The sequence below is a fragment of the Amphiura filiformis genome, chromosome 13, assembly GCF_039555335.1.
Source record: "Amphiura filiformis chromosome 13, Afil_fr2py, whole genome shotgun sequence".
Classification (NCBI taxonomy): domain Eukaryota; kingdom Metazoa; phylum Echinodermata; class Ophiuroidea; order Amphilepidida; family Amphiuridae; genus Amphiura; species Amphiura filiformis.
Genome location: NC_092640.1, coordinates 4937184 through 4956655, shown reverse-complemented (window position 1 = coordinate 4956655; position 19472 = coordinate 4937184). Strand labels below are relative to the sequence as shown.

At 36.4% G+C, this 19472-nt stretch overlaps 1 protein-coding gene across 1 annotated transcript in view; it reads left to right on the top strand.

Annotated features, from left to right (window-relative positions):
* The window catches only part of LOC140167918 (disco-interacting protein 2 homolog C-like), a 140960-nt gene that overhangs the window by 17217 nt on the left and 104271 nt on the right, over positions 1-19472 (top strand). Inside the window, 1 exon segment of the mRNA XM_072191209.1 lies at positions 14048-14119. Within this exon segment, the coding sequence (XP_072047310.1) occupies positions 14048-14119 (72 nt within the window).

Below are 19472 nucleotides of genomic sequence, written 5' to 3'. Positions count from 1 at the left end.
CTGAGTAACTGACTAGGCTTTATATCCATTCCCTGTATACGCCCAGCTAATCTACCAAGCTAAAATTATCGGTGTGATTACGACAAAAATCAATGGCACATTGTTGCTACTTCATTCAGTCAGAACACAGAACCCAAGGCATTGACACTAGAGAGGTGTTCACACGATCCAAAGAAAGCCAGGCATGATGCAAGTGTAGTAGGTGTCATAGTGTTAAGGTGGATTAGTGCTTGTGTTATCAAATAATCATGATTGGTGTAACTTCTGCAACCATGGTCCTTCGAATTAAGGTGGCGCACATTGATTCAGAGGATATACATGTACTTTTGGTTTTACAAGAATACCAGTATTAGCTAAACATATCAGATGCCATGTGGATGCACTTACACCTGATGCTAGGCAAAACCGGCTTAAAGTTACACCCAGGAGTAATTGCGGTGTGAACACAACTTCTATTTATAGATGAATACACTGAGGAGTAAAACTGTATTTTCGCAGCAAATTTACTTTATAAATATAAAACAATTGTCTAATATTATGATTAAAATTTAACAGAAATTATTTATAGATGCTTAAAATAATGAACTGGTAGAAATTAGTAATTTGCCATTCTCTGATTATGAAATTAGCATAAATAGCAAAACTCACAGAATATTGAAATCGTCTCCACTGAGTCCACTCCCATAATTTCATGTCAGCTTTACTTTATAAAACATATCATTAACTAGATAAACATCAACAAATACAATAATTTGCAATACTGGTACACAGCAAAAATATTAATTATTTCATGTTTTATTTCCTTATGAAAGTGTAGGAAATGATACATTGCAAAATCAAATTTATGCAAGACATATCCCAACTTGCCCTCAGGTAAACTATTCACTCTGTATCAGAGAATATCACTAAGGTGGGTGTAATGGGGAAAGTACTGTTCCTTTGTCTGTTTGATTCATATTGATAGTAAATTGACGCAACCTTGAATGGTTATGAATAATGAGGTTGCTTGCATCAAAGAAGATTTTCATCTTCCCTGCTTGCATGTATATTCACCAGCATTGTATTCTAATGGACGCAATGATTCAAGAATAATGATAATATCGAAATTGAGACAACATTTTTGTACCATCCCCATCATCTAGTTTTTAAACAATTTTGTTTGTTTGTTTGTTCTATGGATGCAATAATTCAATAATTACTATTGAAATTGATACAACAGTTTCCCTGACTTTTCTATGCAGGTTGTTCCGTCCCCCATCATCTGACTCTTAGTAATTTTATTTGTTTTTTTCTTACATTAGCTAGGAAAGGTAGAAAAGATGCTCTAAATTTCTCTGTACTACCCTGTTTCAACTTGTTACATCCTGCTGTAACTTGTGCCACCCTGTTTTAACCTGTTAACATCTTGCTGTAACTTGTGTCACCCTGTTTTAACTTGTTCACATCTTGCTGTAACTTGTGTCACACTGTTTGAACCGGTTAACATCTTGCTGTAACTTGTGCCACCCTGTTTGAACCTGTTAACATCTTACTGTAACTTGTGTAACCCTGTTTGAACCTGTTAACATCTTTGCTCTAACTTGTGTAACCCTGTTTTAACTGGCAGATCTCTTGCTCTAACTTGTGTAACCTTGTTTTAGCCTGTTAACATCGTACTCTAACTTGTGTTACCTGTTAACATCTTGCTCTAACTTGTGTTACCCTGTTTTAACTTGTTAACATCTTATTCTAACTTGTGCCACCCTGTTTGAACCTGTTAACTTCTTGCTGTAACTTGTGTAACCCTGTTTGAACTTGATAACATCTTGCTGTAACTTGTGTCACCCTGTTTTAACTTGTTAACTTCTTGCTATAACCTGTGTAATCCTGTTTTAACGTGTTAACATCTTGCTATAACCTGTGTAAACCTGTTTGAACTAGTTAACATCTTGCTGTAACTTGTGTCACCCTGTTTGAACTAGTTAACATCTTGCTGTAACTTGTGTTACCCTGTTTGAACTTGTTAACATCTTGCTGTAACTTGTGTTACCCTGTTTGAACTTGTCAACATCTTTAAACTTGTCAACATCTTGCACTAATTTGTGTAACCTTGTTTTAGCCTCTTAACATCTTGCTCTAACTTGTGTTACCTGTTAACATCTTGCTGTAACTTGTGTTACCCTGTTTGAACTTGTTAGAATCTTGCTGTAACTTGTGTCACCCTATTTGAACTTGTTAACATATTGCTGTAACTTGTGCCACCCTGTTTTAAATCATTAACATCTTGCTGTAACTTGTGTCACCCTGTTTGAACCTGTTAACATCTTGCTGTAACTTGTGTCACCCTGTTTGAACCTGTTAACATCTTGCTGTAACTTGTGCTACCCTGTTTGAACCTGTTAACATCTTGCTGTAACTTGTGTCATCCTGTTTTAACTTATTCACATCTTGATCGAACGTGCATACTTTTGTTAACCTTGTATTAACCTGTTAACATCTTTGCTCTAACTTATGAAACCCTGTTTTAACTTGCAGATTATCTTGCTCTAACTTGTGTAACTTGTTTTAGCCTGTTTACATCTTACTCTAACTTGTGTTACCCTGTTGTAAACTGTTAACATCTTGCTCTAACTTGTGCAACCCTGTTTTAACCTTTAAATATCTTGCTCTAGCTTGTGTAACCCTGTTTTAACTTGTTAACATCTTGCTCTAACTTGTGTAACCCTGTTTTAACCTGTTAACATCTTGCTCTAACTTGTGTCACCCTGTTTATCCTTGTAACATCTTGCTGTAACTTGTTAACATCTTGCTGTAACTTGTGCCACCCTGTTTGAACTCATTCACATCTTGATCTAACATGCGTTACCAAGGTTTAACTTGTTAAAATTTTGTTAACCCTGTTTGAACCGGTTAACATCTTGCTCTTACTTGTGTAACCCTGTTTTAACTTGTAGATATTCTTGTAACCTTGTTTTAGCCTGTTAACATCGTACTCTAACTTGTGTTACCTGTTAACATCTTGCTCTAACTTGTGTTACCCTGTTGTAAACTGTTAACATCTTGCTCTAACTTGTGTAACCCTGTTTTATTCTGTTAACATCTTGTTCTGACCAGTGTTACCTGTTTTAACTAAACAATAACATCTTGTTCTAACCAGTATCACCCTGTTTCAACTTGTTCACATCATGTTCTAAGCAGTGTCATCCTGTGTTTAAACTTGAAGTAATAGCATATCCTACATTGAAGCATACACTAAATAGATGCAAATCTGAAATGTACATAACAGCTGACACATTTCCCTTTAAACAAATCTGTGTGTATTCTTTTGTAGACTGTTATCATTTATTATCTTGTGGTCTCATCTGAGCTTATAGAGAATGAAACTGTTAAAGTTCAATAACACTTGTGGCCAGGGAGATTGTTTCCTTGTTATGTTATCCAGGCACTGATTGGCATATTCTGTTTAAAGCACTCCCCTGTGGAAAATTTGGGAATTGATGTTCATGGTTAGAATTAAATATTTGCTTGCAAATGAACTATTTGGATAATGTTATTCCAAAGTTGTGCTGTAGTGTCATCGTTAAGAAAGGAAAGTATGTGTTGTAGATTATTAAAAATTAGATTATTAGAAGATGTAAACCATCTCATGGGTAACCTTACTTACATAATAAATTAATTTAAAGGGAGGCATTTTAAATGCATCTTACAATCTTAAAAGATTGTAAGAAAATAGGTGGATTGAACATTGGTAGAAATCAAATGGTGCCAAAATTTGACATTATAACTGGAATCATAATTAAACAATAAAAAAACAAAATGTCTGTCTGCATATTCTACATGTTCAATAGAAATGAAATGAAAATCTCTTCATCTGCAGGAGATGGACTAATGAAAAAAAATGGTCTTAGTATTATGATATGACAAAGTGTGTATGTGGTAGGGTGGTGGTGAGGTTTTGTGTGTGGAGGATTACAGTAGTCATCCCCACTCAAAAGGGGAAGACTCAAATAACAAATTTTTCTGCATCATGGTTTATATGGGGACTATATCAGAATAAAGTTGCACCTGTCTCTGACTATTGCTCATTTTAAAAGGGGTATTTTGAAAATACAGGGATGCATCTCCCCATTGTCCCCATAGTTCACCTTATTGTGAATCTGTGTATACCTTTCAACATAATGGAAGATCACAAGTCATAGATATGGGTTATTCAAACACAATTTACATTTAATGGAATTCATTACACCTGTCTCATGTATAGCAGGTGATAACATCTAGGCATCTTCCCTATAGGTGTGATCCAGGGTTGGATATCATAAGATGCCGACATGATATCCTACCCCTAGTGTCTGCAAATGTAGGATTCAATCAGTCATTTTGATGTTGCAAGTCATTGATGTCAATTGAGTATTTGAAGTGATTGCTTTTAGTGTGTAGAGGTCAATGTTATCATTATTTTAGTGAAAGTTTTTGTGAAAAGGTTCAAGGAATTCAGAAATTATACCATTGTTTGCAGTCTTTGAGAGCAAATCAGAAAGACCTTATAATGAAACCAGTTTCATTTGAAGGCTGACCCTCTGCACCTTTCCTAAAATGGAATCAGGAAATGTTGACAAATCATCATTTTTTGATGGCGAGAGAGGATTGAAAATGCAGGGAATAAAAGCATAGTATTAGGTGCCCAGTATAAACACACTCATAGATGATCAAGCAGGAATTGTGGTCTGATAATTTCATCTACCCATCCCCATTCCATTTTAATTCTGAGTGGATCTTGCATTACAAATGCTCCATTAAATGCATTATTACTTCCTATAATGTCATGCCCATATTCACCAAGGAATCCAAATGACTAATAATTTACATCTCTCAGAATGACAACCTGCCCAATGAAGTGTAAAACCACTCTGGTTTGTGATAGGGTTGCCAAATTTGTCAGTCTGAATCGCTGAAAACTCTCCCACATTTTATACCATTGGTTCTGTGAAACAAGAAAGTGAGGAAACAGCCGAAAATCAGAGTAGCCTATGTCAAAAAGTCACCCAATTCTTTACTTAAACATTTAGTTTCTATAAAACAGGAACTGATCACAAATCAGAGTGAAATCCTCATAAGTCACCCAATTGGGCTATTAAATAGTGGATTGGATCAGTCTGTTGTAATGTTGCTACTAGATTTATACTACACAGTGGTAACAAAAGTTATGTACATTATAGGGGCAAGGAATCCAATTACTACACTGGAATTTCAGTGACCCAAGACAAGCGGTTTGTTATTTATGATCAGAAATAAGGTACCGCTAGGATGTACCTCGTTTTCTATCATATAAACTGAACCGCTTGTCTTGTGTCACTGAAATTTCAGTGTAGTAATTGGATTCCTTGCCCCAATAATATACACAACTTTTGTTACCAGTGTGTAATTATTTTTTGAGAAAAATGCAAAAATAGTCACAATTTTACCACATGGGTGTAATACCCCCTTAAGCCTTTTTCATGGGTGGTTTTTTAATGTTTTTTCAGACATTCGTTTTTGAGGAGCTTGATTGCACCAGAGCTCCTACAGCTATCCTTAACAACATTCCAGGAGTATGATTTACTGAGCTCCTCGCTACTTGAATCCCTGTGTTATACAGATATTAAAAGATTGAGCTCCTTGTTGAGCACCTCAGTAAACTCAGGAGAGTGATTAACAGAGCTTTTGCAATTTACAAAAATGAAGGCCTGTTTTCTGATTTTTATATCAACATCAAAAAAGAGCATGGATCCAGGGCATTATCCTGGTATTACAGGGGTTACCTGAATGGGTGATTCAATTTGAAATCTACACCCCTATGTGGTCATATCTTTTATAGCGGGTACAAATGTATGATTTCCACTGGAAAAGATCTGGGGCATTTGAGATGAAATTTAGGATGCCCACCTCAAGGGTTATATTATGCTATCTACTGAAGATAGCAATATTGCACCAGCTTATTTAATAGTACTAGCCTTTTTGTCATTGTTAAATCGTTTTAGTTAAAATACATTTTGAATCATATTGAGTGATGATCGTGATGATGAGTAAAATGATAAAATGCCAGGTTTTATACTGTGAAATTTGCTTTCTTGTGTAAAAATAATTGTATGCCAATTCCTGTAAACCCCGAAGTGATTCAATAAAAAGTGATCATTAATTGTGTGACGAATTAACTTAAATGCAGCAAAATTAATTCTTCTTGTTATAAATAATAATTTAGCCCATCAACATCATACAATGTTGAAAACCTGTGTAGATGAATATCATGCATTGTACTGAAAACAGAAAAATATAATAGAATTTGAAAAAGATGCATTTATTTGCATCTCAAAATAGTATCAGACAACTCTACTGCTACGGTACTTGATTGCACTAATAAATTGAAATATAAAATCTTGACCTTATATGTTTAAGATACAATATGAAAACTCTTATCATAACATCATGCATGCAAGTCAAAATTCCATGCAACACGTCCAATGACTACCAGTAACCAAGGCAAGCTTGTGATGCTATTTTATGTATTCAATATTGGAATCTTATGCATTGGATTCCACTGTGATAGCATCACTATCATCATCTACTCAGACGTATCAGGTCAGATGTAAATGGCTTCTGATAATTATCAAAATAGCATAGCAACAGTGTAAGGTAGACTCTACTGCATCTCTATCATGAAACCCCAATGAGAAAACGAAACAAAGATACAATACCGGCCTTACTTGTACTACTTCATAGCACTAATTTGTGCTTGTCACTTTCGTGTGTGGAATTTGATAAAGTGAGGAAGTGGACCTTGTGCTATGAGTATGACTGGTTTTGTTCAAAGATGTAGCCAGAGGTCTGTTTTAAAGCAGTTACTTGTCGTTGGTGCAGGTTAAAAAATTATGTCATTTTTTTAAATCAAAAACTCTTTGATGAATTTCAATGTTTTATCCCATTAGAAGCAGGGCATGGAGTGTCTGTGATAAAGTCTGTCCACTTTTAAGTACGAAGGAAGGTGCGCACATTTTGCATAAGCGTATCGTGCATCGCATGCACGACACTCATGCATTTGTGTGCGCCTAGCAGCATGTTAATTCCTTTTGACATTACGGCGCACTAAGGACCGTAAAAATCGATATATTGGTCACTCATTATCGATAATAATCGATAAATCGATTTTCCTCCCAATTTTAGTGACCTGAAAATTCAAGTCACTAAGCTTCAAATATTTGAATACTTACGAATTGCGCTGCAAGCGGAAAAGTCGTATGTCAAATCATTTGTGAAAAGATGTTTAAGTATGGGCTTAAAATCATCAACATCACTCGGTCTCATTGATTCTAGAAGTTTTACATTTCAAAATATGTCTGTATTGACATAATTGCGGCGGTTAACACACTGCTTACGCCCAATTTTTGATTTTTTTTTCATTATCGGCTCCTCCGATATATCGATTTTCATCCAAAAGTGATATCGGCGATATTGATATTATTGGATAGCCGATTTTTTGATTATTATCGATTCATCGACGGTCCTTACGGCGCACAGAAACTACGTAATTTACTGCATACTACAAACTGTAGTTGTTTTGATGTCAAATGTCCTACTTAAATGGGGATGAAAGGTACAATTGGCAATCAGTAATTTTATTACCTATTGTATTTAAGTGATTAGAAAGATTAATTGTGGTGTTCAATTGGAAAATTATGGTTCAAGTAGAGGTGCAATTATCAAGATATATAATTAGTTGAAATAACTAATAGTTAACCTTTATTTTCAAGTTCATTGGTTTAAGATGGTTTGATTGATAATTAGCCCTGGAGTGTTTGCTATTTTAAACGTATACATTAATTGTTTTTGCCCATGAAGTAATAATGCTTGAAATATGCAGGATATTTTTCATTGTGTTCATGACCAATGTTTAATTTGTATACTTACATTGACAAAACATTACAAATCAATTATTGATGATCAATTAATTAATTATGTCCGATGAATTAACAGTGTCCCATCTGGTCATGGACGGTAAGCTGAGTGAGTGAACCATTGTAAAATAAACTAGAAGGCTATATATTTGTACACAAATACGGCTATACCCGCATGTTATCGGTGTACCCAAACTTACAGTCCTTATTTGCTGAGGACTTAAAATAAAGAAATTGTAAAAAGTCGCCCAATTGGGCAGAAAATGTGTAAAAAGTGAAAGTCCAAGTCACAAGCTTTAATTGAAAGTAGGTTGCACTGTCGTAGCACTTAAAATAAAGAAATTGCAAAAGTCCCCTCTCAGGGAGTTGTCTCTCTTACTCTCCATAGGTTGCTGTTGTCAGTATCTCTTACTCACAGTGAGGCTATGCAATATGATTAGGGGAAACTATTCCAGAGGGAGTATGTTAATTAAATGGAACAGCCATTTCAGAGGGAGTATGTAAATTAAACGGAACAGCCTTTTTGGGGCCATTTCAGAGGGAGTATGTAAATTAAATGGAACAGCCAATGGGTATGCAATTTAAATGGAACAGCCTTAACGCTTCACGCTGGTATTTCCTATTATGATATAATACGATCTGTCTCTTTAGTTCTACGTGTATGGGGTGGATGGGTGTTAGTAACAATATACTTCTTATGTGAAAGCTATTCCAGAGGGAGTATGTAAATTAAATGGAACAACCATTTCAGAGGGAGTATGTAAATTAAATGGAACAGCCTATTTTGTGGCCATTTCAGAGGGAGTATGTAAATTAAATGGAACAGCCAATGGGTATGTAATTTAACTGGAACAGCCTTAACGTTGATGTCATCTATATTATAATTACACTATTCTCTGTGGATCTGTTTAGTCCTACGTGTATGGGGTGGGTGTTAGTAACAATATAATTCTCAGGTGCAATCTGTCTACAAACTCTGAGCCCTGCTTTATTTGATGAGAAACAACCGGCCCTTTGTTTTAATTTGGGGCCCTGGTGGGGCCCATAGTATTTGATTTATGAGGCTCATGAACATATATTGAAGTATAATTCTCAGGTGCTCTCAGTAGACTCAAGCTGGGCACTGTAGCTGGTTTATTTACTGAGTAATGGCCGGCCCTATATTTTAGCGTTTGGGGCCCTGGGGCCCATATTATGTGACACATGGGGCTCATATGTACATATAACAATATAATTCTCAGGTGCAATCTGTGTACAAACTCTGAGCCCTGAAGCTGCTTTATTTGATGAGAAACGGCCGGCCCTTTGTTTTAACATTTGGGGCCCTGAGGCCCATAATATTTGACTTATGGGGCTCATGTACATATGTTGAAGTATACTTTTCAAGTGATATCAGTAAACTCAAGCTGGGCATCGTAGCTGCTTTATTCACTGAGTAACGGCCGGCCCTATGTTTTAGCGTTTGGGGCCCTGGGGCCCATATTATGTGACATATGGAGGTTATATATGGTCATTTTCACAGTAAAGGGTGTAACTTTTGAGTTTTTGGGTCAAAATTTCAAACCACTTAAATATGTTTCTGTTTACTGAAATCATGCATAGAAGCAACTTAAATTCCAGTAAAATAATGTTTCAAGGCTTAAACCTTTTGATTTCTAATAAAAAAAATTGACATTTCCATAACATTTTGGTTAAAATCTAAGAAAAATGTATTTTACATAACCTCAGAAAATTATGACATGAAAGCTGGAATACATGTGAAATCCCATTCCAAAGTAAGTCAACAGATATAAGTTAAATTTTATACCATGTTTTGCTATGTTTGTAATTGCAGTTTTGAAAAATTTTAACATCAAGTGTCATTTACAATGGAAATTTCCAAACCTTAAACATATTTTTTAAGTTTTAATTGGGTTCCTAAAATAATTTGAATGTCTAACTTCATGTACAAATACTACTTGATGAAAGGAACCTCCCAGCCAAGTTTCACAGAAATTGGAGTTATTTTTTGGAATTGGCAATTCAAGCGATTTGTGTTTCGGAGGCTTCAGTTAACAACACAGGTGATCATAAAAGTAAAATATTTGGCTAACCACTACAAGTTGACATAAAAAAATAGGTAAAAAATATCACAATTACCAATTTTCGTGCTTTGCTTCTAAGTATTGAATTTCAGTTGTGACAAAAATTAAATTATCACAGCAAGTCATTTTTTTTGTTTCGGAGGCTTCATGTTAACAATTGTTAAACATTGCAGAAGTAGTTTTTTTGAAAACAACAGTGTTGGGATCATCTAAGCTGTTATTTTCTTGTGTATATTGAATCAATGATTCTATGCGGCAGATATTGTAGGTTTATCACATGTTAATTTTTTCACCCATTTGTTTAGTATGGTGTTTTTTGCATGTGAAGCCTCCGAAACAGGCTTTTTTGGATATCAGTATATTTTTCAAACATTAACCATAATGTCAAAATTTTTTTAAATTTATGACATTCTGCACATATCAAGTAATAATTACAATGCAGATATCAGTATGAAACACACCAATTTAGATATGCATAGATGATAATTAATGTTATTGTTGTTTCGGAGGCTTCATTTGTTTCGGAGGCTTCAATTGTTAACGGAAAGTTTGTATTGGGTCCCATTTTCAAACGGTGATATATATCTCCACGATTTAAAAACATGTGACTTGAGGATCTACTTTGCTACATTTTGATAATAGATTTGATGAGCTCTTTTATTTATATTTGCACAAGCTTGCTGAACAGTTTGTTTCGGAGGCTTCAAAAAAGTTAACGTAAAAACGGCTCTTTGAAGTCAAGATTTTATAAAAATTTTAAAAGCTTGCAAATCGACTAATTTTGTTACCCATTTCAAGTTAAGATAACAACTGTTATGAATCAAGAAGAAGTGAAGAAATAACCAAGAATTATGAACCAAAGCTACACCCACAAAGTTTGTTAACAATTGTTAACGGAAAATGAAGCCTCGAAACGACAAATATCGAAGTCCGGTTCTCAAAAATACAGGGCTGTTCACAATTAAATCTAATGTGGCAGTGTTTACTGAACATATGACTGTACTTTCAGGATAAGAAAAATTATCCATGAACTAACTGAAGAAAACACAGGGTTTTACAAAAATGTTACTGTTTTTTATAGTTTTTCAAAATGGCAATATTAAGTACATTTAAGCCTGCTAAAACTGAACGCAGTAACTCCCAAAGCTGATTATGCTACCCAAGGTAGCTGCTAACTAGATGACTTATGTGGCCAAAAATCATGGAATTCTGTGGCTTTATTAGAACACTACGGATTAAAATGTTAAAAATCCAAAGTTACACCCTTTACCGTGAAAATGACCATATACATATGACAATATAATAATTAAGACCTATCTGTGTACCAAATCTGAACCCTGTAGCTACTTTATTTGCTGAGAAACGGCCGGCCCTTTGTTTTAACATTTGGGCCCCTGTGGCCCCTAGCCTTGTAAATCTGGGGCCAAAATGGGCAAAAGGCACATCTACAACTTAGGGCCCATACATATGCCATATATGAGCCCCAGTGATCTTGAACTTGTAGAGCTAGGCTTGTCAATCTGTTGCACCATATTTTAACATTTGGGCCCCTGGGGCCCATAATATATAACATATGGGGCTCTTGGATATTTGTAAATATAGAGTACCCCTAGGGCTATCACTGGACCAACTCAGGGCCCTGAGGCTGCTTCATTTGATGAGAAACGGCGTGCTTTGTATTTTCACATTTGGGCCCCTGGGGCCCGTGACCTTTGACCTCTGGGGCCAAGATGGGCAAAAGGCACTTCACGTGGTAGGGCCCATAAGTGTACCACATATGGGCCCTGGGGCCCTTGTAGTTTTAGCGCTAGCCTTGACAGAATGATGTGTTTGATAGGAGAAGGAGGAGGAGGAGAAGGAGATGAAACCACAGAATGGCAATATACCCGCTCATGCTTCGCATGCGGGTATAAGAAATCTCAAAACTGTCATGATATTTTTAGTTTTTTTTTATTGGGCTATTGCAGTTGAAATCCATACACCCAAAGACATGACCTTAATCTTCCACACAATGGGCATAGTTTTTAAATGGAATCACCCTTTGAGGTAATTCCATTTGAAAATCACACCCAGTGTGTGGAAGATTAAGGTCATGTCTTCCATCGAAGGGGTGTATGAATTTCAACTGGAATAGCCCAATTAGAAAGTTAAATCATTGTTATGTTTGTTCATTTGTGTAGTGTTATTATTACTAAAAATATTACGGGTAGTTTTCTTTATGAAAACTCACTGCAAGCAAGTTCTCCGCTCATTAAAGGTCAACATGATCATGTTCAAAGGATGCAACATTAATTAATTAATCAATGTTGTAAGCCTATATTAAAACATGTACCATAATGGGCTGCTATTTTTTGTGAGTGTTATATTTTCACAAATGTTGCCTATAACTCAAGAACTTTGCATCAGAGATAGGTCAAACCATACTTTTTCTAAAGCCTAATAATGAGAGGAATACAATTAGTTGATTTTATCCATATACCCCCAATTTTGAAATTTGAGGCCTGCATTAGCAGCCATTTTGGAAATATGCAAATTAACATTTTTCCCCTGTGCCCTTTTCTGCCCTTTTTGGATATGTTGTGCAGGAGGGTGTTTAGAGTCACCAGTGCCATGTTGTTATTCATGCATGTACGTGTAGTAGAGTTATTTTTTTCTGATTTTAAAATATTGTTTCATTTTTGGATGCTCCCTGCTGAGTCAACAATAAGTTATTGTTTTTGTGGTGTCATCACAACTACATATCTAGAGACTTGAACTTGAAGTGAGAAATGAAACATAAAATATAGAATATAAAGTATTGTATTATAGCAATAGCATAGACTTGAGTTTTCCTAAAATGTAAACACAACTGAAATCTATGAATGTATTTATGTCAACCACACCCATGCTACTTGTAGCTAAAGTCCGCAGACATCGCAAGCTCGCAGCCCTTTAATTCACATGTTTGAAGTTTCTACTTTGCATTGATGATTTGGTGCAAGAAGGGCCTGTCTGCAAAAGCTGCCCAAGAGACATTGGACAGTTTCTGCATCCTGTATTGTACACATATAATGCTACCTGGCAGCTATTGCAGATATAGGCCTTTGTTGCACTAAACCCTCAATCAGTGTAAGAATATCATTGCAAGTCAAATCACATACTGTTTGTAGACTTAAACTTAACCTTTTTTACTCAGCAAGACTATCAGAATCACATGAAGAGCACCAAGCATCACATTGACACAATGTAAACATATCACCTCAACAGAGCTGACTGTTGCACGCACCCTTTGCCCTTTTAATGGGAAGCATGGTGTTAGACTGCAACATGCTTAGATTACTTAGGAAAACTAAACCTAGTTGTATCACTCACTGCACAAGTCATGTCAAGTTTAATGTTGACTTGGTTGTATAGGGTGATTCAAAAGTTCCTTGACATACATTTAGTAGTCCACATAGTATAATGTTAAAGAGGAAGCTCCGCCAAAACATTTAACATTAAAACATCAATTAGCACTTGGCAAATTCAAAGAAAACCTTGTTACTGATTAATTTGATAACCAGGCAGGTTTTGTTCACCCCCAGAAATACTACTCTGGCAGGGTTGGTGTAGAGTAGCTTGTAGCACTCACAACATTCATACAAAGTTAAATAATTTAGTGCTATGTAGTATGCACTCTTTACAGGGTGGATAAACAATTGGAATTTGTTTAGTTTACCATGTCTATGGTTTACTTAGTTGTATCACTCACACACAAGTCACCAAGTTTAATCAAAGATTCAATGCATTGAATATCTTTGGTTTATTAAAAATATTGATAGTATTTGCACAGAATGGTTCAAAGTTAACATGGAAAATGTAACTTATAAACAGGTCACCGTCAGGTTCAAATGAATGTCATGGATCATCAGTATCATACAGGGTGTTTCATATAAACATATTGACAAGGGAAGAGAGGCCAAGAGTATTGATGGGAGGTGGGTACAAATCCTCTCCCAGGTAACCTTTTATCACTGATTGTGCATAGTCTACAATACATTTTTAACAGTAGTGCTATTTTCTATTTTGTTATTTTAGGTGACATCACAGAGAAGGGTTTCGAAAAGAAGAGAGCCAAGCTGTTGGAGCCATATTTACAGCAAGCATTAGGTAGGTGGAGGTCTATACAGATATTATTGTCGTTGGGCAGGAAAAACCTCCGATGTGAATTTTATTTCTAGGATGATCTAGTTCGAAAAAACACTGGTTGCTATTACAAAGGGACACACAACTTGGATCTTGTGGATTGGATTGGGGGCACTGTTTATAAGAACACATTGGTTGCTATTACAAAGGGACACACAATGTCGGTCTTATGGATTGGATTGGATTGAGGGCACTGTTTACCCATAGGTCATAATGTCACGATTTTGGGCCAATGAAAATAATTTGGTGCAAAAAAAGATGTGGCAATTCTGTATTTTTGAGCCTGGAACCTGGACTAATACTTCAGTATTTAAACAGTTTTGCTTATTTTGTCCTATTATGTAGCTAGTTAAATCATCACCATTGAATGTTATTCATTCTATCCATACATGAATATCTTGTGGCAAACATAAATCCAGCACATTCTGGATTATGACTCAATATGTAAGATATATCTGTGAATAGAAGTGATTGTTTGATGAATGTGAGGTGAATAACCATAATTAATACAACGCAGGCGAACTAACAAAAAAGTTTGATGTTGCACTTATCATGGTTCATATACAGCAAACCACCAGAACAGGACCAGGCCAGAGAAGATATCTTACCCTTCCCAGAATCATTTGCAACATGATGCATCACCTCGTTACATCAAAATGATACTCTCATTACACAGACCTGTTCCCTTTGTTTTCATGTTGAGAATACACATGGGTCGATAATCAAGAAAGGAATATATTTTGCAAGATCTGGATGTGCTCTGTTCATTGAAGTACTTTTTGTCACTATCGAGTCGACCCATGTTGCACAAGATAGCAAAATAAGTACAGAAAATTGAAATGGAAGAAATGCATTAAGGAAAGTGTAAAATATTTTCTCTGGGACCAGGGGTCCAAACTTGTAACCCTTCGTAACTCATGTAATTGTTACGGACAATTTCGAGATTTATGAAGCTTCGTAAAGTTTTGTGAAATGGACCCCTGGCCTTGAAATTCATTTTTCAAGGGCACTCATTTTCAAGGTCAGTGAAGAAATGCCACAAAATTGAGGTGCACCGGAGGCCAAGTCTAAGGGCACTCGGTCAGAGGTCATGGCATTTGTGTCCTTGAATTTCCAGGCCTGGTAACATCTTACAAAATCTTGTAAAGCAAAACCATTGCACATACATGCATCTCATGTGATGCGGTGACTCAATTACCCTTACTCATATTCGTACTGTTTCGTTAGCTCGGCCAGAGAAACACCTGTGGCTACTGGTCGCCGATGGAGTGCTAATGGCATGCAAAGGGGTTTGTACTCCCTACTTTTTTGTTCATCTTCTTTCCTTTCCGATAGCCAAACACCTCATTAAGCATCAGGGTCAATAATTATTGGGGACACTATAGCCAAAATAACTAATTCTCGATCATGAGAGGATGTACCTTCTGCATCAGCGTATTTTTCATAGAATAACACAATCGCGCAACCTGCATGACCGAACCTTGACCTTGCCTAGCAACGACCGTGTGATTGGTCAATTCTCAAAAGCTGTGTTTGCGCCGTAAGCGCCGGTCTTTGCGTAGTACGCTCGGCGCAAATAACTGTGCATTCCCAAGTTGGCTCTCATGATCGAGAATTTATTATTTTGGCTATAAGCTAGTGAGGTTCCAGGAAGAATTGGTAAACGTCACTCAGTTATCTCAGTAGATGGTTGGCGAACATCTAAGTCACAAAAACAACAAACGTTTCTGTCGCTCTTCAGGAATGGATCTAGGATACGATGGGCTGATAGTACTACTGAGTGCACCAAAATAGGCTGACTTTGTCAAAAATCCACCCCTCCCCAAAATAATCCTTGGCTACAGACCTGTGTAGGACTTACACAATGTATGAATGGCTTGTAGCAAACAATAAGGTCCCTACATTTGGTTTATGCCGGGGTTTATGACTCAATATTCAAATGCATTGTTATCTATCTATGAATAGATACCATTGTTTTATAATCATGGGGTGAATAACCTATATCTGTATACTAATACAATGAAGGCCAACCATAAAATGAAGGGTTTTGATTTTAGGGGGTCTATACATGTATCATGATTTGCTCATAGAGTTCATGTGAAAACCACCTGATCAAGCACAATTGAGCAAAACTGCAGACACATCGTACTATGCATGTAGGGCTAGGACTTATATCTCAAAAACATTTTGCAGACTTTTCTTTTAGGCAGCGAAAACAAAATGGGCTTTGGGAATATTACCTTTTTTTAGCCTAAGTGGATTGATTTGAAAAAATTCAGAACATTTTATGTTATTTGCAAAATAATATCAGATTTTTCAAGCTTTCTAGGATTTTAGAGTAATTAAGCCCATTCCAGATAAAAAGTCCAAACTGACCGGCTCTACTTGGCAATATGGTAAGTGCCTACCCCCCTCTTAGAGCAAGGTTGTTGTTTTTTTTGTCCCCTCATGGATCCAGAATTTGAAAAATGGGCAATCAGTCCCTATATTATACAAAGTTTGGTTTCTCTGTGAAAAACTATTTTGCCAAACTTTTGTCAACTTGTGACCTCTATTATATATTTTGTACAAATTCCAAATGCCTTCAGGATATATTTTGTCAAGGACTTGTTATCATTACCACATGAGTGAGATTCAATAGGATATGACCTCAGGGAAGGGGGCAAGCTGGATGAACAAACTAGCCAGGTAATTGATAGGGTCATAATAGGGTCAAGTTCATTAGACAATTGACTAGAGACCTATTTTCTGATTGACAATAATATTTTTGTTGACATTTTGCTTTAAAAATTAATATATGTGGCCTACATGTACATAATTATGTAGCTTTTTGCATGGTCAAATTTACTGAAAATATTGGTCAGCTCCTGATTGATAATATTTTACTATAGTACTTTTGTCGGTTATTGTATACCAACAGGGTGGTCTCTTGGAGTATTAAAAACAAGCCAGACATAGCCTATATTTTGAAAATAGAGCTAATAACTTTTCTGTATGTTTTGTAAGCCTTGGAAGTATGCATTTTAGGAATTTTTTGGTGGTATTAAGTTGTTAAATCATGGGAAGTAGAGGTTAAACCAGGGGTTAAACCATAATGGTTAAACATAGCACATGTATACATAATTTGGCTGATTTTTCCAGATTGAAATGCTTCAAGAAAATATACATGTGTATATAGGCCTACTTGTATAGAAGGCCATTTGAACACAGGGGTTTTTAATTTGCTGGGGTGCCACACAGTGCAGGGCCAAATTTATTTCAAAGATTTGTGTTCGAATTGAGGCCCAAATACACTTGTTTTATTCTGTACATTTCAGAGCAATATAACCACCATTGGATTGTGGGTCCGATCTGGCCCGGGCCGGCAGCCTATTGAGAACCTCTGCCCTGATAAGTGTTTTTGCTGTAGGCCTATGTTTCGTCCCATGGCAGTTGCATACTGACAGTTGGAGTAGGCCTAGGTATCTCTTAGCAATTTTGCCCCCTGGAAATTGCACTTGATATGCCACTCTCTATGCCTATATAGGCCTACTGCATTCAGATCTGAGGGCTCTTTGAATGTAGGCTTGTAGAACTTGGGCTGGTAAATATTCTGGCATACAAGTTATTGCATCTAGGAACCATTATAGGCCTAACGCATTTGATAGACAAATATAGGGAAAGTACAAACACAGACCCTGAAAAATCTTTTTTTCAAAAATGTCTGATGTTCCATGACACACAAAATTCACTGGGGAAACACCAAGGAAATAAATAGCATTGATGTCTAGTCTGAGTCAGCCAGAGGTGTGACTGTGGGAAAGGTCATGGGCAAGTTGAATATAATTACAAGGTCATTGCTCATAGCCTCTCACACACTCTGGTGCAGATCATGTGCAGATGGACTATTAAAGCATGATTTAACCAGCTGTGTTTAGGTAATTATTATTTTGATTTTATGCTTGATGTGTTTTAAAGTGGCAACTATTTTCTTGTTCTATTTTACACTAGGACCCACAACATGCTCATCTATCAGGACACAGTTCTTTAATCCCAGCATGTTTGTACATTTATATAATGACCTTTGAAAATTTGGGTACACATACTCCAGATGCAATTCCCACAACTTTTATTATGAATATTTTGAGGTTATTGAGCTCCATGGATGAGACAGTGTTACCAGTTTATACAGTTTAATACTTTTAATTGTTATTTTAGTTACAATACATGATGTTTTCTTTAAAATATTTGTCTATTTTGCTGAACAATATTTACCAGCTGTGATACAGAGGTAATGAGGAAGAGATAATTGGCTGTACAGTAAACCTTGATGTCTATACACCATCTGTATGGTCTGTGTCAACGCTTTAGCTAGAGAACCATCCGGCCGTCATTTGGATGGCTTGTCATGAGAATGGACGGCCTACAAAATGCTAAAGCTGTCCACGAGGCTGTCCAAAAAAAGCCTTAAATGCGATATACGATCATTTTGAATGTTACAAACCACTGTTAGGAGAAGGCACTTTATGATGCATTTTCGCAAGTACAACCTTCGATGGGCGCCATTTTGTTTAAGCTTGTTTACTTCCTGGTTTGGCAAATAGCCAGATTTCGGCCATTGGTGGCGCTCTTCCAGAATCCCAGACTGGGTTGGACACCCTACTTTGAAATCCTGGCTTATATGCCCTGGTCTACAGGGCCTATACAGAAACATTGTCCTGTATCCAAATTCATGAGTGAAATAGATGCTATACAATGCAGCACAACACAAAGTAAAGCAAAGCAAAGCAAAGCAAAGCAAAGTAAAGCAAAGTAAATCGACATGTGTGTGTTTTTTCCTTCAAAATGTAAAGACCTACCGGTACTTTTAGGGCTTAGATAGTTTTGCATAATTTACGATACGGGTACAGTAGCATAATGGGTGAAGGCTTTGACTCGTAATTATAAGGTAGCTTGTGGTCGTTGGTTCAAATCTCTGTACAGCGCAAATGTGTTGTACTTGTGGGCAAGCTAATTCACCTCGCTTGCCACACCCCACCAGGGTGTTATGGGGAGCTGTTAGAGGATGATTGAAATCCTTTCATGTACTAAAGAGCTGCACTACAGTCGTTCACATGCAAAATGATAGCAGGTATTTCTGTGAACTGTAGGCCTACTTTGAACTGGGATGCAAGTTTTCAAGCTTTTGCCTGAATTCAGGCTTTTTTGTAGTCCAGATTTACACAATTTATGTTATTTCCAGCCCGTTTTAGGGCAATTCTGGTCATTTTCACACTGTTTTTCAGGGTTTTTTTTGGTCAAAAGCGGACTTTCATCCCTGATTGAATTACCAAGATTT